Consider the following 27,803-nt stretch of genomic DNA (forward strand, 5'->3'; position numbering starts at 1 on the left):
CCTGCTACCAAATCATGCCCCGGTCTTGACTGCTCATGAATATGCATGACGGTGGCAATTTCTGTCAGCACTTCAGTGATAAAGAGCTCGTCAGGCCAGGTGAAAACGTCGATCTCTAAATAAATCCAGCTGAATCGTGTTTAGAAATGCAATCGTATTACGAAGAGAAGACTTGGAATAGGAAATGAGGCAGATTTTACATTATACAGACGGGAAAAGTCGCTACCGGAACTCTTTGGATTCCCACAATGCACCGCTCATGCACGGACGGAAGTTCCAGTGTTAAATCAGTGGAGCTGACCATCCTGTGTGTGTAGAGAAGATCTGCTGGTATGAATGTGTAGAGAAGATCTGCTGGTATGCATGTGTAGAGAAGATCTGCTGGTATGCATGTGTAGAGATCTGCTGGTATAAATGTGTAGAGAAGATCTGCTGGTATGCATGTGTAGAGATCTGCTGGTATAAAGTTTCAGGTTTGGGTGTCTTAAAGGGAATGGTAATGGTTAATATTCCCTGCTTGAACAGGAGCTATGACGGGGCTTTTATGGAGGAAGTGACAGGATTGGTGCCAGAAAAATTTATAAAGAGAATCTCTGGGAAAGAGATCAGGTTTGTTCCTCCTGACCAAGCAACATGGAGACCAGGAGTTCAACTTGTGTGTGGAGTTCATCATACGAGGTAAGAAACACAGTATGTGAGACTCAATCATTAGCTATAACTACAACCTCCAAACTATTATAATTCAATCTGCCAGATTTCAGAACAGTTCTGTACACCCCAGAAGTGTCATCACAATAACCAGCTGACAAATTCCAAGGATTCTTTATGAACAGGATTTATAAGCTAATAGTTTCTACAGGCAGCCCAGTCTCGTGTCAATAGTTTGTACAGGCAGCCCAGTCTCTTGTGTGAAGTTTGTACAGCTAACCCAGTCTCTTATGTGAATAGCTTGTAGTCAGCCCAGTCTCGTGTGAATAGTTTGCAGTCAGCCCAGCCTCTTGTGTGAATATAGGTTGCAGTCAGCCCAGTCCCTTGTGGTATGAGATTGTCGTGTCCTTTGACAGGAACACTCTGCTTTGCAGTCCTCTTGCACACCCAGTGCTCCGGAGAACACTTCTACCAGGAGAGAGACGGCACATGTGAACTAAAACAAGAGACCGTCAACTGTAAAACTTACATGAGACAGGGTCAACTGTGCAGGTTAACTGAAGTCCACACATCTTGGTTTAAGGTGTAGAGATTGGCACTGCAGTCCAGAAAGAAGAAAGAAAATGAGACACAAACACTATTTAAATAACTCTTTTATTATTATTTACACATTAGTTCTTTTCTTCATGAACACAACGACGGCCGTGACGTACAACTCTAGAATGGAATCCACAGGTTGGATTCTTTTAGGTTTTTTCTTAGAAAATAAATCCACTCAAGAAACACGCACAGGTTTAAAAAAAAAAAAAATCAAATAAGGAAAGTTGTCAATCCCCCTTTAAGAACATGCTGCTTCTGATTGTGCAACTGTTGAAATATATACAAGCGCTTCAATAAAATCTTTACTGTACACTTTCTTTATTCTACCACCCTGCATCAACAGGTGACTGTGCACTCTGTACATTATAAAACATTTTCTTCTTCTCTTTAAAATAAATAAAACTCCTCAAAGAAGAAGCAAAGGGGTGTGTGACAGCTGAAGATGAGGGCTGGGGCTAAACAAGCCACTCAAGAAACGAACACGCTTTAATCAAGCCCCAGAAGGGTTGCATCGTGGATTTGTGTTTCTTTAATTGATCCTGACTGCCTTCGTTCAAGTTTTCTTACAACTATGCATATCAATATGACAATCTGGGTTTGGCATCAAACTGTGCTTATGGAATAAGATATAAGCCCACGGTGTGATGTATCCTGCAAGGCGCTGAATTACACTCTTGACTCCTCAGTTCCTAATTCAGTGCATGTTAACCCACATTGTGATGGCACCCCAGTTCTGATTGGAGAGAGGTCTGTGTAGTGTTTCAGTGTGAGAGATGCTTGGCACTGTGATGTTCCCAAACACCAGGACTGAAGCAACATGATTAAACAACCCTATTGATGTGTGAAGAAGTAACTGATCAGATTGCACTGGTGATGCGAGCCACTCAGCTACTGAACACTCACAAGATCAAACAGTCACTTGAGCGGTCAAGAGTCAGACAGCTATTGCCATGTGATGTCACTCAGCAATCAATAGTCTAAACACCATTGCCCTCTGACATCACAGGTTTCCACAGTGGAAACAGCTCCCCTTGTGTGAGAAAGAGATTCTACTGAGCAATAAAGCACTCTGTCTGTCACTCTCAACACCCACAGCAGCAGTCTGACTACAAGCCTCAACTCCAGTCACCGAGTTCAATCCAACTGTGCTCTGGATCAGCCAGGACTTCAGTTTGTTTTTTAAAACAGCACTGCTTTTCTTTCATTTTTTCAGAGATTTCAGTAACACACACATACTTTTTTATTTATATATTAAGATGACTTATAACCCCCGATTCAGAACTCTGATATCAATTCTCTGTGTGTGTGTGTGTGTATATTACACACACACACACACACACACATATATATATATATATATACACACACACACACAGAATTGATATCAGAGTTCTGAATCTGGGGTTGCAAGTCATCTTTATGGATACAGATCTGAACTTAATTCAAACTCTAGTCTAGGGCAAGATAACTCGGGGACAACCAACATAGTTTGGAAGGAAAACTGAAAGCCAAATCTGTTGATGTGTATTTTTAAACACACACACACACACACACACAGACAGAACAACTTGCAGGGTATCTGAAGTCCCAGAGGGTGACACAGTGGAGTGTATTTCTGTGTACGGGAAAGCAGTGCAATTTAAACAACAGGTCCTGATTGAATTCATGCAGAAGGATTTGAAATCCATTAGAAACTACACACCACATGAAAAAAAACAAAAAACAAACAGCAAAAGCATCCTGTCCCTCTACACCGCCTCCTTCTCATCTTCCTCCTTTAGAATATTTTTCTTTATAACAGAAAAAATCGTGCAAGGAGCAACTAGTCTCTCAATTGCTCATGGAGTCTCAAAACAACATTGGTGTCAGCAGTGAGCCAATTCTCCCAGCTAGCACACTGTGGCACACAGAGAGAGAGGCATTCTTCCCAGCTCTGTCAAGGCAGAGCAGAGGCAGGACTAGGATTCAACCTCTCCTCAAGTCAGAGTCCCTGCCTCTGTGCAGTAACACGGGCAGCTGCACCACTCAGAGAGGAGAGGAAATCCATCCATCTGCTTCAACTTCCTCCTCACTGGAAAAATAAACTGGGGAGGGCGTCACTCTTCATTACAGAAAGTGAGAGTCAGAATTCAGAGGCAGGGTAGTTAAGTTTCTGCCTCTCCCTCTCAACTCCAGCCTCAAATCAAACTAAAGAGGAAAATCACGAGAAAAAAGAGCTGCATCAATCTCTCCTTTCTTTTTTTCCGCTCACGCGAGACCTCCCCTTCTGTCCGAGGTGCTGGCTGGCAGCTCTCTGATTTGTGCCTGTCTCTCTCTCTGTGTCTCCCCTCCTGCCAGGCTCTGCTGGGAGGTCCAGTCCGGTGTTCCCGGGAGGGGAGGGGAGGGGTGCTGTCTATCGGGCTCAGTGGGGCTGCTTCAGCCTGAGTCAGAGTCACTGGTGTCTGAAGAGCTGGAGCTGGAGCTGGAGCTGGAGGAATCTGAGCTGGAGCTGCTGGCACTGAGGCGGGAGGCGGCCGGGTGCTGCTCTGCACTGCTGGGCTTCTCTGCTGCAGAGAGGAGGAGGGGACAGCAGTGAAACAACCAGCTTCTCAGCAACATTACATTGAATCATCAACATGGGAAGAGGCTATGAGACAGCAGTGCCAAGGGAAATTCAGAGTCAGCATTAAAACAGCTTCTATCACGTATGTTGAGTGTATCTATCAACAAGGAGGAATGACACACACAGCAGTGGGGATTGTACCAGGCATCTCCGGGACGTGTAAGATTTCAAATAACAGACAATGCTAAGAGATTTGGGGGGGGGGGGGGGGTCTTTGTGAAGCTCTGCAAGGCCAAGGCAACCTCATCACTGCTGTTCAATCTGGGGCTCAAGGTGCTGCTTTTGCACACAATGTGGGCAGGTAATGCAGCACAGCTCTTCTGGTGGGGTGAAAGGTTTATTTTGAAAAGGAGGTTTGCGGTCATCAGTGTTCATTTGTAGTACGGTGCACTCCGTTTAGAAGAATCACATCCGTCCTGGATAGTGTGATTCTTAAAAGCGGACCGATATGATTACTGTGGTAAGTGCTGCAGAATCAGTGTGTTAGTTTGAGAATGAAAGCTTTGCTCCCTGCAGTGTAATGGGTTGACCACTAGATGTCATGAGTTCCCACGTGTATGCACAGGGACCACACTAAGGATTATTTAGAAAGTGCTCAACTGAGAGCTAGGTGTATTTTGTTTGTTTGTTTTATTTTGGTTTCCCCACCGCAGTGTAAGAAATAAAACCAACACCAGTTTTAAACTGTCAATCAAGACTCCAGCCTGATCATTTACACTGTCCTCGGCCACGTCACATTACAATTAGCAAAAGCGCCTCCGCGCGTCAGCAGTTTAAATACAGCATACAAATGTCAATGGTGCTCAGTCACTGAGGACAATACATCAAAACATGTCCTCGTGGGTAAGCAGCTTGTTATATGATCACAATCACAGAATCCTATTTTACTACAGTATACATAAGAAGCAATCGTCTCATGAGGGTGCCTAGTTTAACTGCAGTATGGGGTTATGTGTAATGGCCTTTGAATTAAAATGATATTACAGTATTTCACTGTCAGGACTACCACTGCATTAAGCATCTGTGGCTCACTTATTTTCAGTTGATGCAAATCTCTTTTCACTGAGTGGAGATGCAAAGCTCCGCAGTCCTCTCCTCTCACCGCGCTGCAATCCCACTCCCTCTACATGCATATCACACAATAACACTGCTGTACTCGGTATGTATTCAATGAACGTGTATTCACTTTATTGAAACAAATGTTCACCAACATTTGTTTCAATAAAGTGCAGTGTTTCCTGCATCACTGCACGATCCACGCTGCGTACGTGCCTAATCACGCAACATGTGACCAAATTCAAATTCATAAACGCAGCTTATTGGCTGTACACGTCACTGCACTTGATACAGTGCTGTATTACATGTAGTCAGTTTGCCACAATTATTCTAAGTGGATTGCTTGATTCTTACAAGCAGAGTTTTTTTAGCATGGTTAGTATAGGAATGATTTGGTCCCAGTGGTTTTGATCACTGTATGCGGTTGATTCTTACAAAACACAGTGCACTGGACTATTAGACCAATGCCATGAGTGCTGACTCCTGCAGGGATGCCAGCATCGCTACACTGTGCTTTAATCAGATCTTCACCAATGGGATTTTCATATTGCAGGTTTGTACATCTCTCTAACTATGTTGATATGAACATGAAGCTCCTTAACAGCAAAACTAACATTTTTCAGAAAGGGGTTTTTCAAGTTTTTTGAGCAACTTTAGTTATACCTGTAAGGCATAAGAGAAAGCGCACTTTCTGAAGGTTATTGGTCAATCTGCACAACTGTATTTAAATATTGGGGAAGACAGAAATGCTAAATTTGAAGATTTTAAACACCTTTACTTGCATAAACAAATTCCTGTTTGTCAGGGCCTGGGAGTTATAGATTGTGTAAATATTTTACTGGTGAATGTTCTTAGTTAAACTGAGATTTTCCCAGTGCAATGCCAATGATACCTCCGTAATGTCAAAGACGACATTGGCAGACCATTTCTATTTGTACACATCCTGTGGTTGAATATTGCTTTGGTTTTCTGTGGTTTCTTGGCTGAGTTCAGCTGCCACTGTATTGTATTGTATATTATACTGCAGGCTCACCTTTGGTTTTCTGTGGTTTCTTGGCTGAGTTGAGCTGCCCGCTGACGTCCTGCAGCCTCTTCTCTAACTCTCTCTTCTTCTCCAGAGCCAGCTCCTCTCGGCTCTTCCCACTGCTCGGCTTCTTCACCACTGCATAGAAGCAGTAACACACACGTCAATAAGGTACAGAACAGCACCACACACGTCAATACAGGAAGAGCACAGCAAGAGACTGAAGTGCAGTGCATCTGACACAGCGCATGTTATATATAATAAAAATAATGGGTTTGCTTGTCTGTGACTTGACCCAGGGTTTGCTAGAAATGTGTATAGCGGGATCAGTGCTACAGTAATAGCAGAGCAAGGGGTCGTCTTCTTCCAGAGTCAAGCATATCTCTGTAGCTCTTCAGAGTGGAGGGTAGTGTATAGTGTACAGTAATAGTGCTGTATTCTCTGGAGCTCCTCAGAGTGGAGGGTAGTGTTGGGTCAGTGTATAGCGTACAGTAATAGTGCTGTATTCTCTGGAGCTCCTCAGAGTGGAGGGTAGTGTTGGGTCAGTGTATAGTGTACAGTAATGGCAGTGTTGTATTCTCTGGAGCTCCTCAGAGTGGAGGGTAGTGTTGGGTCAGTGTATAGTGTACAGTAATGGCAGTGTTGTATTCTCTGGAGCTCCTCAGAGTGGAGGGTAGTGTTGGGTCAGTGTATATACAGTAATGGCAGTGTTGTATTCTCTGGAGCTCCTCAGAGTGGAGGGTAGTGTTGGGTCAGTGTATAGTGTACAGTAATGGTAGTGCTGTATGCTCAGGGACTCACCGTATGGCTTGCGTGGCTTCTTCCTGAGGCAGGTCATGACGTATCTCTCCAGCTCCCTCAGGGTGGAGGGTTTGAGTGTCTCGAAGTCGATCTCGATCTCCTCTGGGTTGGAGTCCCTGAGCGACGGCTCCCGGGACTGGATGATGTGCACCACCCTGCCCAGCTTCTCCCCCGGCAGCTTGTTGATGTCCAGGCTGAGCTGTCGCTTCTCATCGTAGCTCATGGGCTTGGTATCCTCCTCCTCCTCTGAGTCGTAGTGTGGGATCGCAGGAGGGGGGGGCGGAGGGGGAGGGGCCGGCCGCGAAGTCGAGGATGACTTCCTGGAGGATCTGAGGAGAGGGAGAGAGAGAGATTTAAATATATATTGCACAGGAATTCAGAGGGAAACTGAACAGTACTAAAGAGGATCCGAGGGCAGGGGGAGGGGGGGGGGGGGGGAAGAGAAAGGTTCAAATATAAACTGAACAGGACCTAACATTGAATTACTCTACAGGATCTAAAATGGGAAAAAAAAAGGAGATCTGAATCTCCTTCAGACAGAGATGCTACAGAAATAAACGTGAAATATTAACCAGCAGATGAGATGTTAACCAACAAATCATAGCAACACAGTGGAGTCTTCTACTGTTGCTACCAGCAGCTCCTGCACTTCAGAACAGAGTTGAGAGGCTACAAGTCCCTCTTCACACTCTCAGTAACATTGTGCCACACCAGCTCATACCCATGAGCGGAGCCCTGGAAGCTCCACCACTCCCCTGCCAGCCTGTGCCACTCACTTGGTGGTCTTGCTGTTCTTCTTGCCCCCTCCACTCTTCTTGCCCCCTGTGCTGCTGCTCCTGGGGGTCTTGGGCACCTTGGCGGGCTTGGCCGGCTTCTCGCTCCTCTCCTCCTCCGGGGGCGGCTTGGCTTTGTGCTTCTCAGGCTTCTTCTTCTTCCTCTTCTCCTTCTCACGTTTCTTCTTGGGTTTGGAGATGGGGGCCTGCGACAGGGCTGCCAGCTGCTCATGCACCGCCCTCAGCTGGGGAGAGAGGGAACTGCGTGTCAGCACAGCAGCACTCACTGCCTTGCACACACAGAGCCCCTGCTATAGCACTGCATTGCACTGAACAAGGGCAAATCCACAACTTCAAACACAAGCACGGTTACAACCTTCACTGAAGGCAGACAAGTGCTGTGTGGAGGTCTTACCACTGCAGTATAGGAAAGAGGATTCAAAACAGCAGACCAGTAAACTAACAATTTGTCCACACACACTTTGTTCATTTATTTTCAGCATTTCTGTGCATAAAGGCAACATTATGGAGTTGCTTATCAGGGTCTGTGAAATCAGACAGTACTACTGAATTAGTTACATCTGGTTATCTTGCTGTACAGTTACTTAGTGAGAAGTTCCAATATATAAGAAGGTAAATTGCTTCATGTGCTACAGCTCTCATAATAAAGTGCATGACAGTAAAGGTAATAGTGTAGTAATAGTGGCAGGTGGATACACTCACATATCTCACCTGCTCTTGCAGCTCAGCCAGCCGGTTGGCACGCTCCTCCTCGCTGTCTGAGCTGTCGCTGCTCTCACTGGAGCTGGCACTGCTCTCCTCACTGTCTGACGAGGCCCCGCCCAGGGGGAGGGGCGCCAGGGCCGGGGGCGTGGTCTGCAGGGGCTCATCCGGCATCTTCGCAAACTTGAACTCAAACACATCCTGCAGGGAAACAGAGGAGTTACAGACAAGCCGATAACACTGCATTTACTGGAAACACAGAGGGGTTAGCAACACATACACTGCATTTACTGGAAACACTTGATGCTTGTTCAATACAAACAGTAAAGTGCTAGGTGTGTTTTTTTCTTCTGTGCTATGAAACCAGCTCAAGCTAAAAAGCCATTTCTCAGCATTGCATCATTATTGGGACACATTTAAAACCGGAATAGGCCAACCTTGAGTGGCCACCTCCGCTGGCACAGCTTCAATGAGCTGATCCAGGGTTCATTTTCATTAGCACCATTACAGCAAAAAGAAAATAAACCCAGTGCCCATTAAAAACTGATAGGACAGCAGGGAAGGAAATACAAATCCCATTGCATTGCAGTTTGATCCATTCCTGGTTTTACTTCCAGCTTGATTAGCCACAGTGTATAGGTAACACTAAGAGGTGTGTTATTAAACTCAAGCAAACTCAATAATGGCTCAAACTGCTATGCAATGAGTTTTCAGGAAGTTTAAAATCAAAGAAAAAAAGGTTGCAGCTGATCACTGATGCAGTAAACACTGCTGAGGAGCAGCAAAGAACAGCAGCCAAAATAAGAAAGAAATTGACAAATCTAGTGAGCAAAAGGAAATTAAAAAGGAAAAAGGGAGATGAAAAACCCTTAGCGGTCCATTTATTCAGCGCCTGTGAGGCGTGTCAGGTCCAATTTATTTTCACATGCGCGGTTCATTTTAGAAAAGCTGTTTAAAAGTATTTTTTTTTCACAGTAAAACAGGTTTAAAAGGCACTGCATATCAACAGGACACTCAGTACTGCATCTCCAGCCCTGCCCCACCCCTTGTTCCCTGTATTTTTCACAAACCTCTTCATACCAATAAATCATCTCCTGATCACTTGTTTGATCACCAAACTCCTCAATAATGCGATCCAAGTCATTATTTTATTACTATAACATCTAAAAAAAGCTCTGCAAATGTCTGTGATATTCTTTGAGCGCTGGATGCAGAAGCAGCTATCTTGTTTGTTTATGGCCGTGTTATCTCTGTGGTGGAGGGGCTATGTGTATTGCTCAGATCTACCCCCCCCCCCCCCTTTTTATGGGGGGGGGGGGGGGGGTCTTTTCTCAGCTCCTATCGCTCTCACTCGGCCATTGAATGGTTTTCTTGACTTTTTTAGGAGAAAAAAAACTACTAGAGACCTGTGCTTGTCATCTTTGGTCCGGAAAGGGAAAGTTAATGTGGGACCTGGTCCGACATGGGACCACAAAGGGTTAAAGTTGATTGATGAAAAACAAAATACTGACAGATCTGGAGCCGTGTAGAAGTGAAAGGCTGTACTTTGAAGTTCCATCCATCCATCCGCAAAGCCCTTCAAGCTGTGTTTTATAAAGTAAACGCTGTGCAGTAAACGTATACTGATCTGTGCTGACTCTTCTTTCTACACGGCTGAAAATGGGTTTTGGCCGAAACGTATGTAGCCAGCTAAACACACTATCACCAAACTCCTCAATAATGCGATCCAAGTCATTATTTTTTTTATTAAAATAACATCTCAAAAAGCTCTGCAAATGTCTGTGATATTCTTTGAGCGCTGGATGCAGAAGCAGCATTCTTGTTTATGTCCGTGTTATCTATGTGGAGCCGGAGCTATGTGTACTGCTCATATCCGCCCCCCTTTTTTTTTTTTTTCCTTCAGCTTCTCTCAGCTCCTATCGGTCTTCTCAGCTTTTTCCGGAGAAAAAACACGACTAGAGACCTGTGTTTTACATCTCTTTGATTATGTCGGACAGGGTCTGACATTGGACCGGAAAGGGAAAACTGCAATGTCGGACATGGTCCGCCATAGGACCGCAAAGGGTTAAAAGAGACATCATGTGATGAAAAATAAAACCCAAAAACTAGAAGCCTTAGTTAAAAGATAGACAAGTTCATATTGTCAAACCAAATGTTTTACCTGAGAAATCCATTAAAGTGAAAAAAAGTGTTGCAGCCCTGTGAAACTTTGATAAAACCCAATTCTTTATTTGCAAGGTGATTGCAATAGCGAATGAAACGGGCTCCATGTCATTTTTGGCATGAACACATGAAGCAGTGCTGGTTTGATTATTGAGATGCTGGTCCAGCTCAGTGCTGCACAGGCAGGCAGTGTTGGTTTGATTATATTGAGATGCTGGTCCAGCTCAGTGCTGCACAGGCAGGCAGTGTTGGTTTGATTATTGAGATTCTGGTCCAGCTCAGTGCTGCACAGGAAGGTATCTCACCTGCAGTTTCCTGGCCATGGCAACTACATCGTGGTCCGGAGGGTTGTACTTGTAGCAGTTTGAGAACATTAACCGCACGTCCGCCGCAAACTCCTGAGCATCACGGTACTCCCGAGCATCCATCTTCCTCTGAGAGAGAGAGAGAGAGAGAGAGAGAGAGAGAGAGAGAGAGAGAGAGAGATGAGGTACAGCCTTGCAGTCCAATACAAACAACTTCAGAAGCTCCACGATAAAACTTCATGTGCGTTTTGGCCAATGTTTCCAGTCCACTTTTGAGTACACAACCTAGTTTAAAAAAATGCAAGCTGTAGGTAACATTTTCAAGAACAATTGCAAGGAACTAAAAAAGAAACCAGTGCAGGAAGACTGGTTCCAGTTGAAATCTTCCTCTGGCACCACCTCGTGGCCCCGGCAGGCAGTCAGCTATAAGACACCTCACAGAGCCAGGCGGCACGGGGCCAAGAGAAACCTTGGCAGCCGGGAGCTCGTCTCCGGGTCAAAACAGAGTGAGCAGCTCAGACTGCAACACCAACACACAGGGGACTGGGGCAGGGCAATGCAGCTGTCAGATGGGAAACAGTGCAGCTTCAGGAAGCCCCAACGCACTGCTGTACTGCAACACACTGCAGCACACCGCCATACACTGCAGCACATTGCCGTACTGCCATACACTGCAACACACTGCCATACTGCAACACACATATGGTAACAGCTTGGTTGCGGGTTTGCTTGTGAAAAAATGTGAAATCATTTGTACACATACATTCACATCTTGAATACAGTATTTTCATTTTCTGACGAGCACACAAATGTGAGCATGTTACATGGCTGAAGTAACATATTTGAAAGGCTTCGCTTAGCCACTTTCTTTTTCTTTCGAGAGACGTGGGCTATCTTCGGTTACCCTACACAGCTAGAAACAGTGAAAATAAAAGCCATCGTGACAAAAAATATATATAAATATATATTGAGCCACATAAAATTGATCCAGGCCAGTAAAAACACAAGCTCAGTGGCCCAAGGGGCCAGTAATTAAAAATCTAAACGTAGAGCCCTGATGGGGTAGTGTGTAATATGAGAATTTAAAGCCCACCCGGGGGGTGGAATGCTACCCCAAGGGTCTGCATTCAGTTCTCATTTCTCACACAGTACCTCATGCAGTATTTTTTATAATCTCTGGTGAGCAATGTTTCCCCGGGTGAAGTGAGCGAGAGAGAGAAGACAGCAGCTATGCGAGGTTCGGTTGGAATTGCTTTCAGTTTGACGGCTCGCGCTGAATACGGGTCACTCTGTTGTTGATGTTAATGAACGCATGTTTCCTGAATCAACCGGCCGTTTATTATGGGAAATATCAACTGGATGATCCCATTGAAAATCACCAGTTATTGTCCTGTGCTTGCGTTGTGCTGCATGTGCCCTACCTTGCTGGTGCCGAGGTCCATGGGGTGTGCTGCACTTGTATTGTGCTGTACTGTACTGTATTGTCCTGTGCTTGCACTGTACTGTCCTGTACTTGATTGTGCTATACCGTACTGTACTGGATTGTCACGTGCTTACTGTGCTGTCCTGTGCTTGCACTGTACTGTCCTGTACTTGATTGTGCTATACCGTACTGTACTGGATTGTCATGTGCTGACACTGTGCTGTCCTGTGCTTGCATTGTGCTGTACTGTGCTTGTATGGTGCTATGCTGTACTGTATTGTCCTGTGCTTGTTTTGTACTTGCATTGTGCTATACCGTACTGTACTGTACTGTGCTTGTATTGTGCTGCATGTGCCTACCTTGCTGGTGCTGAGGTCCATGGGGTGCTTGATGAGGTCGTGATAGTCGTGCAGCCCCAGTGCAGAGGCGTCGACGGGCTTGTAGAAGGGCCAGGCGTAGGCGGCGTGCTTCTTGGAGAGCAGCTCCTTCAGGATGCCGCTGCAGTAGCGCAGCTGCTCCGACAGCTTGCCCCGCTTGGAGGGCTGGTGCTGCAGCTGCGAGTCCGGCAGGTCCTTGCGGGGTCTCTTGATCGGCCGGCCGCTCTCCCTCCTCCGCGCCGGGACCTTCGCCGCCTTCCCCTCGGGGGGCAGGGCCAGCGGGAGGGGCGAGGCCAGGGGGGAGGAGTCAGCGCTGTGGGGCGTTGGCATGGCGATGGTGGAGGGGGTGGTGGTATCAGCCTTCCGCTTCACTCCCTTCTTCTGCAGAGACAGAGAGACGAGTGAGCGGCACGCATTCCTTCACAGTAAAGGCAAGGTTCAAATATATACATGGTGGTGCGAGACACACTGACTGCATGTTCAACAAGTTAACAGCAGGCATGCACTGCAGATCAGCAGGAGTCCAACAACTCAACTCCCTTGGTGAAGTCTGTCTGCTTGGAAGTGTACGGCGTTAGTTTTGATTTGAGTGCAAGTTATGAATGGAGCTTGTATCTCAACTTCAATTCAATTTGGGTTTCCTACCCTGTAAGTAAGTGAATACGTACGTGTACTGCGTCTCTCCTTGGTGTGTGTGTGTGTATTTCTGTATGCAGTGTAACTGAACACATACATATACTGTCTCTCTCCTTGAACGTGTGTATTTGTATACAGGGTTGGGGTTAATGCCTGTTTTTCAATTCTAATTCCATTTCCTTTTTAAAATCAATTCCTAATCCCAATTTCCTTTCCCTTTTAATTCCAAACACATCATTGATCAAAACTGCAGTGTTTGTATTCTGTTAATCAGCTTGAAATCAGTTCAATTGAAGTCACTGTTAGTCAGTTAAATTGGTTTCAAATGAAAGCAGTTGAACAAATCACAGAAATGTCTCTAAAACACCAATTCCTTCAAGAGAATTGGAAATGGTTGTAAAAAAGGAATTGGAAATGCAATTGGAATGGAAACAGGAATTAACCCCAACCCTGCTGCATGGTTTGCTCAGTGCGAGTGTCTGTATTGGGGCTGTGTGTGTAGAGAGGTCGTGCTAGCTTTTCTGTTCATGTGTTCCTGAAATACACACGCCCAATACCATCCATCCCATCCATTACATATACATTTTAACACAAAGGCTAAGTTCATGGTTCATGTTTATAAACGTTTAAACTGTGGCATGTAGTAGTTTTAAAAATAATTCTGTGTGTATAGATATACATATAAACAGACACACTTTTCTTTGTTATATATACTAACAGCAGACCGTTCGCAGGACAGCGAGACAGGATTCTAAGCACTGTTTGCCTTCATCTACGTGTGTTTTAATTTTTCTGCATTCCAATAACAGCATCGCCGTGTCTTTTAACCCTTTGCGGTCCATTGTCGGACCTGGTCCGACATTGCAATTATTCCTATCAGGTCCAGTGTCAGACAGTATCAGTACAGAGACGCAAAAAAACGGGTTTCTAGTCGTTTTTTCTCCGGAAAAAGCCGAGAAAACCATTCAATGGCCGAGTGGGAACGACAGGAGCCGAGACAAGTCGGGGGGGGGAGCGTATCTCATGAATAGTCATACATGGCCCTGGTATCAGATAACGGGGCGGTCATAAGTAAACAAGCTGGCTGATCAGTGCATCAGCGCACAGAGAACACGGACATTTGCAGAGCTTTTTTGAGATGTTATAGTAATAAAATAATGACTTGGATCGCATTATTGAGGAGTTTGGTGATAAAACAAGTGATCAGGAGATGATCGATCGGTATGTACGACTATTATTATTTATTATTTATTTCTTACATAGGTGAAAGCGATAGCGAACGAAAGGGTGGGGCGGGGCTGGAGATGCCTAGTGAGTGCTTTGTTGATATGCAGGACCTTTTAAACCCGTTTGACTGTGGGAAAAAAAATACTTTTAAACAGCGCGTCTAAAATTAACTGCGCGTGTGAAAATTAATTAGACCAGACGTGCCTGACACGCGATTAATAAATGGACCGCAAAGGGTTAAGCGAAGATTCTTGAAAAACTGTACATCCGTGCGTATGGTTTTTTTTTGTTTTTTTTCCCCCACACACAGCACATCTTGCCGTCTCGATAAACAAGCCACGGACACTTCATTTCCCCACTCAATTATAAGAAATGATTTTTCGTTTGTAGTACTCGTAGTCACAAGTAGATGGCTGAGATGCAGATGAGCAATCTTCTTCATGAGAATCCCCTGAAGATGCTGACTGCTTAGCAAAAAACCTCCGACTGACAACAGACTTGCTGTCAGTGTGCACTCTGCAATATTCACTTTTAGGCTTAAAAAAAATCTGTAATGGCATCCCTGTTAAACTAGTGCGGAAATAACAAAAGAACAAAGTTAAATTAGGCGACTGCAAAAATGAATGCGAGTTAACAGCAAGATTGGGATGAGCAATTCACGTAACTTGTCAGCCCTGTTTGAAATAAAATTAACCAGAATTAGGCTCAGGCAAGATATGAAGGTAAAAGCAAAGATTGTTTTGCAATTAACAGCTTTTTCTTAGTTTAATTATGAAACAGAATCAGCTAAATTTGTCACCTGATTAACCCTTTGCGGTCCATTGTCAGACTGGGTCCGACATTGCAATTATTCCTCACAGGTCCTTTGTCGGACTGGGTCCGACATCATTATAGCAACGCAATAAACGGGTGTCTAGTCGTTTTTTCTCCGGAAAAAGCAGAGAAAACCTTTCAATTGCCGAGTGGGAGCGACAGGAGCCGAGACAAGTCGAAAAAATAAATAAATAAATAAAAAAAGGCGGATCTCATGATTAGTCATACATGGTATCAGGTATCAGATAACGGGGCGGTCGTAAGTAAACAAGTTGGCTGACTGAATCAGCGCACAGAAAACACGGACATTTGCAGAGCTTTTTTGAGATGTTATAGTAATAAAATAATGCCTTGGATCGCATTATTGAGGAGTTTGGTGATAAAACAAGTGATCAGGAGATGATCGATCGGTATGTACGACTATTATTATTATTATTTATTTCTTACATAGGTGAACGCTATAGCAAACGAAAGGGTGGGGCGGGGCTGGAGATGCCTAGTGAGTGCTTTGTTGATATGCAGGGCCATTTAAACCCGTTTGACTGAAAAAAAATACTTTTAAACTGCGCGTCTAAAATTAACTGCGCGTGTGAAAATTAATTAGACCTGGCGTGCCTGACACGTAATTAATAAATGGACCGCAAAGGGTTAAAAATAAAACCCCAAAACTTCAAGCCCTACTAGTGTGTGTGTTCGCATTTACTTGTTTTATTTCTTAGCAATATGGACGTCTGTTAATATGGGGCATAACACATTTTAAAATAAAATACAGTGCATGGCGGGATACTATCGTATGAATTTCCACTGTTCATTGTGCTGCTAGGAACTGTAACTGAACTATTCGAATAGCATTAGCGTGCGTACGCATTACACCCGACTAAACATGAAACGGTACTTCAGTGTGGACGCTAAAGTTCGAGCTGAATTAAAGTTTGAGTACGGTTATGTAGTGTGCACAGGGCCTAAAAGTAAATATCCTTAACCCTTAGCGGTCCATTTATTCAGCACGTCTCAGGCGCGTCAGGTCCAATTTATTTTCACATGCGCAGTTTATTTTAGACGCGCTGTTTAAAAGTATTTTATTTTCACAGTAAAACAGGTTTAAAAGGCACTGCATAGCAACAGGACACTCAGTACTGCATCTCCAGCACCGCCCCACCCATCGTTCTCTATTTTTCAAATAACTCTTAATGGTACATACCGATAAATCATCTCTTGATCACTCGTTTTATCACCAAACTCCTCAATAATGTGATCCAAGTCGTTATTTTATTACTATAACATATAAAAAAAACTCTGCAAATGTCTGTGATATTCTTCGAGCGCTGGATGCGGAAGCAGCTATCTTGTTTATGTCCGTGTTAACTATGTGGTGTCGGGTCTATCAGTATTCATGAGATACGTCCCTTTTTTTTCGGCTTCTCTCGGCTCCTATCGGTCTCACTCGGCCATTGAATGGTTTTCTCGGCTTTTTCCGGAGAAAAAACAACCTGTTTTTTGCGTCTTTGATGATGTCGGACAGGGTCCGACATTGGACCAGAAAGGGAAAATTGCGATGTCGGACCAAGTCCGACATAGGACCGCAAATGGTTAATATTTCTGTGTAAGCCAACTATGAGGCTTACTGCTGCCACCTACAGGACTGGAATGTACCTTAAATCAATGCTGTTATATTGCAGTATTTTAGCAAGCAAGTATTTTACTGTCATTGCTGCAGTGTAATAGATATGCAGTGTGTGTGTGTGTTTCTCTCACCTTGGTGATGGGCCGTGTTTCTCTCACCTTGGTGATTGTGTGTGTATGCAGCCTCTTACCTTGGTGATGGTGTGTGTGTGTGTGTGTGTATGCAGTCTCTCACCTTGGTGATGGGCTGTGTTGGCGCGGTGGGCATGCTGAGTATCTGCTGCGGAGGAGACAAGCTCTTGCTGAGGGGAGAGGTGTCCAGGATGGTGGCTGGGATCTCAGGGGTCGGGGGGGAGTACAGGTTAGTCTGAGAGACCGAGGAGACTGCAGGCACCTGGTGAGCCGTCGTCATGCCCCCAGAGAGAGCTGCAGCACAAAGAGAGGGGCACAGTCACACACAGGGCTCACACAGCAGCACACTGCATCAGCCAGCAGGGTCAGTGCAGAAGCACAGTCACACACAGGGCTCACACAGCAGCACACTGCATCAGCCAGCAGGGTCAGTGCAGATGCACAGTCACACACAGGGCTCACACAGCAGCACACTGCATCAGCCAGCAGGGTCAGTGCAGAAGCACAGGACTCACAGCAGCAGCACACTGCATCAGCCAGCAGGGTCAGTGCAGAATCACAAACAGTCACACAGCTCAACTCAACTCCCACAGTGGCATTCAATGACCAAGACGCAGACCTATAATATTTTGTTTTCCAACTAATTCAAATTGAAACATGCTTGCCCCACCACTGATAATCATCATTTTCCATTGGTTTTACCCCTCAGTATTCTCTTTCCTCTAGACCGAGCCCCGCCCCCAGCTCCTCACCTGCTGGTCTGCGCCCCTTGCCCGGTTTGCCCGGCTTGCCCCGCGGTGCTGGGGTGGGCAGCTCAATCTCCTCCTGGGGCATTTGAGCCACTTTCTGGAGGAAGACTTTCTCCAGGGACTGAGCCATCAGGACAATGTCGTCCGTGGGCTGCAAAAAAACAAACACAAACAGGTTAATCTACCTTTACAAGCAATTCGACCAGCTAGTCCATCTGTAGGGACCCGTCTAGTGTGGTGTGTTTTTAAGAGACCTCAAGACTGTGTGTTTGTCTCACTATGTTAAATGAAACTTGAGAACATGTAGTGTTATCAGCAGGGCGTCAGTGTCCAGAGTCGATTGCTTACAGGAGAGCTTGGGTCTGATCCTCTCACCGGGACCCTCCAGACCACTCACATCCCCCAGCAGAACAGAGGGGAGGGGAGCTCTCTCTGTGAGTGAGTGAGGTCTCTCATCTTGTATAAGAAGCAGTGTGTGGGGTTTGTGTAGCTGTCTGTGTGTGTGTGTGTGTGTGTGTGTGTGTGTGTGTGTGTGTGTGTGTGTGTGTGTGTGTGCGCGCGCGTGCGTGTGTGTGAGATCAGCGCCTCTCACCTTGTTGTAGATGTAGCAGTTGGTGAACATGGTGTTGAAGTCCTGCATGCACTCACTGGCGCTGCGGTAGTAGTTGTTGTGTGGGGTGGGGTGGGGTAGCTGTGTGTGTGTGTGCGCGCGCGTGCGTGTGTGTGAGATCAGCGCCTCTCACCTTGTTGTAGATGTAGCAGTTGGTGAACATGGTGTTGAAGTCCTGCATGCACTCACTGGCGCTGCGGTAGTAGTTGTTCTCAAGCCGTTTCTTTATCGTCCCCATGTCCATAGGGTGCTTGATGATCTTGTGATAGTCCTGAGAGACAGGGGGAGGAGGTGGTTCATTACAGGCATTATAAAGGAAAGTCTCCTGAACACACACACACACACACACACACCTTGCAACCACCTCCAAGGGCTGGAATGCTCTTCTATTTATTGTGCCAACTCTTACACAGCAGGAATGAACTAAAACAACCCTGCCCAGGGTTACTGTGAGCTCCTCAAAGCTTGGTACCTTAACAGATTGCGCTCAAACCAGAAATAGCTCCAACTGTAAAGCAATAGTATTCTTAACCCTTAGCGGTCCATTTAATCAGCGCGTCAGGTCTAATTTATTTTCACATGCGCTGTTTAACTTTACACGCTCTGTTTAATGGTATTTTTTTTCAAAGTAACAGTTTTAAAAGGCGCTGCATATCAACAGGACACCCAATACTGCATCTCCAGCCCCGCCATACCCCTTGTTCGCTGTATTTTTCACATACCTCTTCATAGTCGTGCATACTGATAAATCATCTCCTGATCACTCATTTTATCACCAAACTCCTCAATAATGCGATCCAAGTCATTATTTTATTACTATAACATCTCAAAAGCTCTGCAAATGTCTGTGATAATGGAGTAAATTTAAGTTATAACCAGGGCTTTATTTGTGCGGGGCACAATACTCTTTCAAATAAACCTGTTGTGATTTTGAACGTGTGATTCTTAAGGACGGTATTACTGTCATTGCTTGCACCCTTTTGGAGCAGCGATAAATTCTACAAAGCTGAGCAATGAGACACTGACAGCAAAAGGGCAGGGCAGTTTCCCAGTGATGTTTATAAATCTGTGGGGCATCATCGGTGAAAATAATTCACTGTTCAAGCACGTTACATAAATGCAATCATGGAAAATAAATAGAAACCTTTAAGGACTTAAACAACATTGTAGACTATTTTTAATGACTGTATTAAAACACTGAAAGCACTACTCACACAGCCTGCTACTACAGTACAGTCCCTTTTGAACAGGAAGATCCCAATGTTCACACAGAGAAGATTTAAGGCAGTGAAGCCATGGGCATAGCAGTAAATATAGAATTGATCACCTGGCTCCCTGCCTATCCATTTGCTTTGGAGCGCCCCAAACTGCACAAAAAAAATACAACCCGTTTTTAAAGTTAACACTATTTTTCAATACAAATTAGATAAAACAATACTTTTAATTCAATGAACATGAACTCAAACCAAATGGAAAAAGCGAAGCCTGTAGATTTACAGTTTTGTGTTGTTCACCTTGCCTGCAGTGTGCACGAGTTCATTTAAATAAACCTAATTACATTTTTTAAAACGGTAAAAACAGAAATCCGAAAAAAATAAAATGGAAATCTGAACAAATTAACACGGATTCCATGGGGCCCTAGGCTCCTATTGCTAGCCCTGAGCTGCAAGTACGCAAGCACAGAGATTCAGTCCCTGCATTTCTACACAGGGTGTTTAGCAAGGCTGCAAGGGAAGGGCTTTCTGCACTGACCAGGGCTCTGTACTTCAGAGCAGGGTCTTCAGCTGTTACCAGAGTCTCACACCCAGGCGAGGGAGGAAATAGAATGCACTTTACCAGGAGTCTGGATAGACAAGCAGAAATGGGAACCTATTGAACAGTTTTTTTTAACTGGGGGTTTGGGAAGGGGGGGCTGACAATGTTTCAGCGGTTGTAAGTGAAGGATAGTCCTATCTATTATTATACTCCATATGAAGTCATTGTCATTACTGTATTAATATTTGTATTGTTCTAATAATCCCACAGGCAGATTGATCATGGCTGTGTCCACACAGACATGCATACAAAGCAATAGAACATGTTTTGGTAAGTAGGATAGGTCTATCAGAGGATCCACACTATCCTTGTTTATAAGCTACAGTATTGTAATGGAGGAGGTCTGTCAGAGGGTCCACACTATCCTTGTTTATAAGCTACAGTATTGTAATGGAGGAGGTCTGTCAGAGGATCCACACTATACTTGTTTATAAGCTATAGTACTGTAATGGGAGGTCTATCAGAGGGTCCACACTATCCTTGTTTATAAGCTACAGTATTGTAATGGAGGAGGTCTATCAGAGGATCCACACTATCCTTGTTTATAAGCTACAGTATTGTAATGGAGGAGGTCTATCAGAGGATCCACACTATCCTTGTTTATAAGCTACAGTATTGTAATGGAGGAAGTCTATCGGAGGGTCCACACTATCCTTGTTTATAAGCTACAGTATTGTAATGGGAGGTCTATCAGAGGGTCCACACTATCCTTGTTTATAAGCTACAGTATTGTAATGGAGGAGGTCTGTCAGAGGGTCCACACTATCCTTGTTTATAAGCTACAGTACTGTAATGGGAGGTCTATCAGAGGATCCACACTATCCTTGTTTATAAGCTACAGTATTATAATGGGAGGTCTATCAGAGGGTCCACACTATCCTTGTTTATAAGCTACAGTATTGTAATGGAGGAGGTCTATCAGAGAATCCGCACTATCCTTGTTTATAAGCTACAGTATTATAATGGGAGGTCTATCAGAGGGTCCACACTATCCTTGTTTATAAGCTACAGTATTGTAATGGAGGAGGTCTATCAGAGAATCCGCACTATCCTTGTTTATAAGCTACAGTATTGTAATGGAGGAGGTCTGTCAGAGGGTCCACACTATCCTTGTTTATAAGCTACAGTACTGTAATGGGAGGTCTATCAGAGGATCCACACTATCCTTGTTTATAAGCTACAGTATTGTAATGGAGGAGGTCTATCAGAGGATCCACACTACCCTTGTTTATATTCTTGTGTACTCACAGGCAGGCTGAGCCGGGACGCGTCCACGGGTTCGTGGAAGGGCCATGCGAAGTGGTGTCTCCACAATGCCTTGATCATGGCTCTCTGCAGGAACTGCAGCTGGTTGGTGAGGCGGCCGGGTCGGCTGGGGCTCCTCACCTCTGGCTGGGGGGGCGGGGGGGCAGGGTGAGGGTTCGAGTGGGGCAGGGCGGGGCTCTCAAACCCCTCGAACAGCAGAGAGGGCTTCCTGATGCGCTTCCCAGAGCTGTGCTCCGAGCCCACGCCCACTCCCACAGCCAGCATGGCAGTGCCAGCCTCCACAGGCAACCTGCAGACAGAGAGGGAGGGAGAGGTTAACACTTTAACAGAAGTGTTCAGTTTCCATTCGAGTACCTGGAACTTCAGGGTTTAACACATTTAAACTGAACACATACTAGCAGGGCTTGTAACCATCCAGAAACACCATCTACAGCAGGTACTGCAACACATACATCAGTGTGCAAGACTGGTTGAAACACTGCAGGATATGAACTGGCAGATCTATGAAAGTTCTGCAGATCACAACATCACATTAACACAGATACCTGCCAAAACATGAACGAATAAGCTAGACCTGCCAGAAACAACAAGGACCCCAATTCCAGTGAACTCTCTACTGCCTGCAGGGCTTTCCCAGGTAGGAAGGCATGACATCACCGAGTCACTCTCTCAGTCAGCCATTCAACACACACAGCAGCTCTCCTGCAGAGGACACGAGGCTCCTGCCTGAACTTCACACTGCATTGGTTAGCATGGGGTTAAATGTCCGTGAAAACAAAAATGAATCAATGCACCTGTTAGAAGTCAGAAGATAAGGTGTGTGTAGTATTTATTTATTTTCTAAAAAGACTAAACCCCCAAAGCAGAATTGCTGTATAAAAACAAAGAAGGTTGTTAATAGAAAAGTCCAGGTCTGATTTCAGTGCCTTATCAGGGGCGACTTACAATTGTATCACATTATCACATTATTTTTGCGTACAATTACCCATTTATACAGTTGGGTTTTTACTGGAGCAATCTAGGTAAAGTACCTTGCTCAATGGTACAGCAGCAGTGTCCCCCACCTGGGATTGAACCCACGACCCTCCAGTCAAGAGTCCAGCACCCTAACCACTACTCCACACTGCTGCCAGCACATTTTAAAGAAAATTTTAAAGAAAATGTGCTGCACTTGGAATTCGGCAGTCACAAGAGCAGCCAATCAAAATGTATTTTCACAGGACATTAAATTTTAAATACACTTGTGTGCTATATGAAGCCTCTTCTTCAGAGGAAGGACGGGGTCCTCTTGTAAATCAACACACTGCACTGAACCCAACCCTGTACCTTATCCTGCATCCCCAACCGTTACATCCAGAATACTGCCAGGGCACTGTCACTCTCCCCCAGCCTGCACCGCTTAGCTAACCCTGCTGCCTGCTCCCTCCCAGCGGGAGAGCTCACTGCCAGGGCACTGTCACTCTCCCCGAGCCTGCACCGCTCAGCTGACCCTGCTGCCTGCTCCCTCCCAGCAGGAGAGCTCCCTGCCAGGGCACTGTCACTCTCCCCCAGCCTGCTCCGCTCAGCTAACCCTGCTGCCTGCTCCCTCCCAGCAGGAGAGCTCCCTGCCAGGGCACTGTCACTCTCCCCCAGCCTGCTCCGCTCAGCTAACCCTGCTGCCTGCTCCCTCCCAGCGGGAGAGCTCACTGCCAGGGCATGCTGTGCTGCAGTGCTGGCACTCTCACCCTCTCCCCCAGCCTGCTCCGCTCAGCTAACCCTGCTGTCTGCTCCCTCCCAGCAGGAGAGCTCACTGCCAGGGCATGCTGTGCTGCACAGTGCTGGCGCACTCACCCTCTCTCCCAGCCTGCTCTGGCTCAGCTGGCACTTCTGATTCAAATTCTAACCCACAGAAAGGAGACCAGGGCAGGCCTGATGACAATGGACCTCCAAGACTATGGATTGTTATTGATAAGTGGCTCTTGAACAAGGAATAAACCCAGAGTGAAGCTTCATTTACAAGACTGGCAAGGGGTCCAGCAGCAGAGCTGAATACACAAAACCACAAGACTGGCAGACTAGAAGAGCATGATTCTACATTACATCTGGGATCAGAACAAGCTACACTGCTCATGCGCCAAACCTATACATGCAAATCTGAACGCAGAGTTAGTGCTCCAGGTTTTTTACGGCAGGGAAAAGCTTAGGAGCAACCATGTAGTCAGAGATGTTAATCTGGAGGAATTAGCTTTGGCATACCTGAAAAATCTCCAGTCTAGACACAGTGTGCTAAAGAGACACAAGTCTAAAGAGGTCTTTACATCCTACAGCAGCTCAGAAGGGACCCCTCCTTTATAGGTGTAACATCACAGGCAACACAGACTTCCAGTTGAATAACACGGTCTGATAAGCAGACTGCAAGGGACAATTGAGACGATTGAGACTGCCCATCACACACCAGAGTGGACACGGACTGACCTCTGCATCTTCATCCTTCCACCTTCCATCTGTTATGATGCCAATAAAGACCAAATGCTTTATTACAATCAAATACATTTACTGTAAGAGTCCTGTCTAACCTCATAGTGCCTGTGCAGCCCTACTGTCCTGAACTGAACCTGTGCTGATCTGAGGGAAGGACTGTATCTGGTTTATAGTGCCTGTGCAGCCCTACTGTCCTGAACTGAACCTGTGCTGATCTGAGGGAAGGACTGTATCTGGTTTCCATTCAAAACAAACACTGCTCTGAAAAAAAATGCATTTCTACTCTTTTCAAACAGAAGGGTCTCATGTAGTTTACAGCTGAAAACAGGCCGTCACGCTGCTGCAGGAAGGCACCCCACTGCCCCTCCTACAGGGTTAATGGTCACTTCAGAGGCCCCAATACCTGCACTGCCTCCCAGGCACATACAGGCCGTTAACATAACTGCCAGATCTGATACTGCTGGGTAGCCATGACAACAGCACAACAGAGCCCGGGAGAGGTCCTGGCTGTACTGTATTGCTGGATAACAAGTATTTGCTTGGAGTCTACTTGAATCTCTTAATAGACATTACACACCTTGACTAGCACCTGTTTGCTGCAGCTCCACCGTACACAGATACACACTGCAGGTGTAAGAATGCAACACTAGGTGTAGATGGGCTCCAGCTGAAGGGCAGTGTGGCTAAACAGCTAATCCTTTAATGACCCAGGACTCCTGTAACCATGGATCTGCTGTTACAGTTGCTATGGAAACATGTTGCTATGGATACATTGTGGCAACAAGGGAGGTGGGCTTCTAGCCTACCATGAAAGATTGAGGAAGACAAAATCCTGATGCCATTGCAGGAGCCCTAAACACAGGATGAAGAGCTGAAAGGACTGGGAACAGGATATCCTTCTGGGATGAATCCCACTGCTATGTGACTGAACTGAACCAAACCAATCAAAGCGTTTGACCCAAGAGTACCAACTGCAAGAAACAGACTGCAACACCAAAACAGAAGACCTCTCCAAAAAAATATTACTTCTACTCCATCTGATGGAAGAAATCAGATTAGATTATCCATAACTACAAAAACAATGGTGCAGGAGATTCAGAAATATTAAAAGAAACTTGAAGACATCGAGAAAGACTTCCTTCAGCTCAGCACATTTATTAAACACAATGTACACAAGCCCATTTCAGTATTACCAAGTAGATCGTGTCAGCTAGACAGGAACTTCATCTGCATGTCCAAGCGAGCTCAAGACCTATTTGTAAGGACACCAGGTGTGGACAAGGAGACACAAGCCCCATTCTCACTGCAGCTCTCCACAGCACAGTGCTGCTCATGAGCAGTGCAAACCTCTTCTCTCAACTGGAAACTCCGCTACAGAACAGTACATCTTTAAAAGTACACTTAAATAAGAGACGCATTGAATCTGGATTGGTATTTTATTAAGCATGAGCTTTAGTGTCAGCAGTGCCCAGATCATACACGCTAGAGCAGTTGCATGATAGAGTATGACCTCAAATGCCTTCTGACCTTTATCTGAGGTCGCAAATACAGAGCAGCCGATTTAAATATAACATTACAGAATAAGCAACACGAAAGGTACATGGCAATCCAACCAATTCAGCTTCTCACATTAATTAAAAACAACCATCCATACTCAACGCCTTAATCCATAGACATGTTACATCAATTAAATAAAAAACGAATCTGTTATTTAAGCCATAAATACTTTAATCATTAAAAAAATGTACATGTTATTTATTTGGTTACATTTGTTTATAAAAATACATTTGACAACAAGTATCTCTTAAATATTCTTTAAAGAAATCAATTTATAAAGCTGTTTTAATATTAATTAAATAAAGTGGCCCACGGATTTGTTTACTATGACGTAACACACCAATCCAAAGCACATGTCGAAACGGCCCCAGTCACTTGCGGAGTGTTTGTAAACAAGCCTCGAATCACCCAATAACGAGCCCGTTTAAACACAGGGGAGAGCAGCCATCAGACACGACACAGAAAAAACAACGAGCTTCTGCGTTGAACCTGGAACCGTGCGGGTCTGCTGCTGTGTAACAAACACACACACACACACACACGGACCCGGAGCGCGAACACGCCCATTCAACAAACCACATGCAATATCCACAAACACACCGGCCATGGCGAGGAATCACAAGCAGCAACTTCAACACGAACCCCAAACTACATGCAATATCCACAAACACACCGGCCATGGAGAGGAATCACAAGCAGCAACTTCAACACGAACCCCAAACTACATGCAATATCCACAAACACACCGGCCATGGAGAGGAATCACAAGCAGCAACTTCAACACGAACCCCAAACTACATGCAATATCCACAAACACACCGGCCATGGAGAGGAATCACAAGCAGCAACTTCAACACGAACCCCAAACTACATGCAATATCCACAAACACACCGGCCATGGAGAGGAATCACAAGCAGCAACTTCAACACGAACCCCAAAACCAATAAAAACCACACCGTCAATGTGATGCGAGACCCACAAGTACGAACTCCCAAAACAAATGCATTCACGAGTAAGACGCCAGCAACAAGATGGGTAATATTTCAAAACGCAACGCCAGAACACAAGTCTAAACCGAGTGATGCATTACCCTACTCCACTTATTAAAAATAAACACTGTATATTTAAATTCATTATGATGGGTTAACCCCCGAAAAACAGGTTCCCTACAAAAACGTTAACAGCCAATATGTGGATCACTACCAAATAGCACACACTGCCAGAACATGTTACCAAAGAAATGAGTAAACGCGTACATAATTATTAATTTTTATATAAAATACACTGCTTTACAACTTCATGTTTGCAAACCCGACTCACTAGAACCGCATCTAAGCATGTTAAATACGTGCATTAGCTTATACACATGAAGGAGAGGATCACAATAACGAACCGCGTATTCCTGCCAGGTACTGAACACACGGTACACAACGACACGTCGAGGCAGACACGTACATCACTTACACGAAAATTACTTAAAACGGTGAATAAGTTACAAATAAAATGCAAGTCACAAATAAAAAGACAAAGGAACAACCGAGGCGCCTGCAGTGTAACTCCAAACGCGCCGGCACCTCCGCAATGGGAAGACATAACATATATAAAACAATAACAGAAAACAAGCCGATACCCCGACGCCAGACCGAGCGACACCGCCGAGTCCCATTCCGGAGTGCAATGCGTTAGGCATCCTGCTTCCAAGTGCCGCTGCTTTCAATTACATCCCGGGAATATCAATAACACACACAACACAACACAGCGGCGGCGCCGGGAACACAATCACAAGAGCAGAGAAAATGGCGGCGCTGCGGGAGCCAAGAACAGCGGTACCATCCAATATCAAAATCACTTTCCACGACACAGACCGCACATACCCGACAAATACTCCCGGAATATTATACCGGAGCTGTTCCTAAATAAGTCAACAGGGTTTATATCTCAGTGGAAGTTTGTTTTGGGTCCGGATGGAGCCGGATGCTAGCGGTGGTCCTTTTTCTCAAAATTCAAATATATTCCAACGGGGGGTCGATACAGAATACATCCGTATTGTTTAGATATAATACATTTCATAACTCCAAGAGCATCGGGCTAGATCACAAGCTTGGGGTCTGATGTTCCGATCGGTACCTGTCGATTGGCGGATTAACGGCCGTTTCCATTCGGATGGATCCGGATTCTGCCGCCGTCCGCTGTCGGGTCTCTCTTTTTTTTTTTTTTCAAGCTTCTCTCCTATCTCCTCCAGTCCTCCGCTTCAGCGAAATGGCGCGGCTCCGCCTGCGTCCCGCTGTTTATAAAACCACCTACGACGCTGATTGGGTGCTACACGGATCGCCGTTTAAAATACCTCAGCATTTCATAGGCGCCTCGAGCTTTCAATCAAAGAAGCCACGCTTTGTTATACCCAAGCCCGCCCAGTATT

The 27,803-nt window shown here is 45.3% G+C and overlaps 1 protein-coding gene across 3 annotated transcripts; it reads right to left on the reverse strand.

Moving 5' to 3' along the window:
- Window positions 1-2,419: 2,419 nt before the first annotated feature.
- On the reverse strand, window positions 2,420-27,803 carry LOC117434253 (bromodomain-containing protein 2). 3 transcript variants are annotated; one of them, XM_059008782.1, is made up of 12 exons: window positions 27,512-27,803; window positions 21,349-21,655; window positions 18,419-18,556; window positions 17,679-17,826; window positions 17,030-17,220; window positions 12,478-12,876; window positions 10,696-10,824; window positions 8,237-8,428; window positions 7,508-7,749; window positions 6,732-7,060; window positions 5,940-6,068; window positions 2,420-3,794 (listed from the first exon to the last, which is right to left on the reverse strand). In XM_059008782.1, the coding sequence occupies exons 1-12, from the start codon at window positions 27,541-27,543 to the stop codon at window positions 3,664-3,666; spliced, it is 2,367 nt and encodes a 788-aa protein (XP_058864765.1). In that variant the 5' UTR covers window positions 27,544-27,803; the 3' UTR covers window positions 2,420-3,663. The 3 variants fall into 3 exon arrangements, with proteins under 3 accessions (XP_058864765.1, XP_058864764.1, XP_058864763.1); XM_059008781.1 differs by lacking the exons at window positions 18,419-18,556; window positions 21,349-21,655; window positions 27,512-27,803 and adding an exon at window positions 18,268-18,339; XM_059008780.1 differs by lacking the exons at window positions 18,419-18,556; window positions 21,349-21,655; window positions 27,512-27,803 and adding an exon at window positions 18,268-18,339 and having other exon boundaries at window positions 8,228-8,428.

This window comes from Acipenser ruthenus, chromosome 38 (assembly GCF_902713425.1).
Source record: "Acipenser ruthenus chromosome 38, fAciRut3.2 maternal haplotype, whole genome shotgun sequence".
NCBI lineage: Eukaryota > Metazoa > Chordata > Actinopteri > Acipenseriformes > Acipenseridae > Acipenser > Acipenser ruthenus.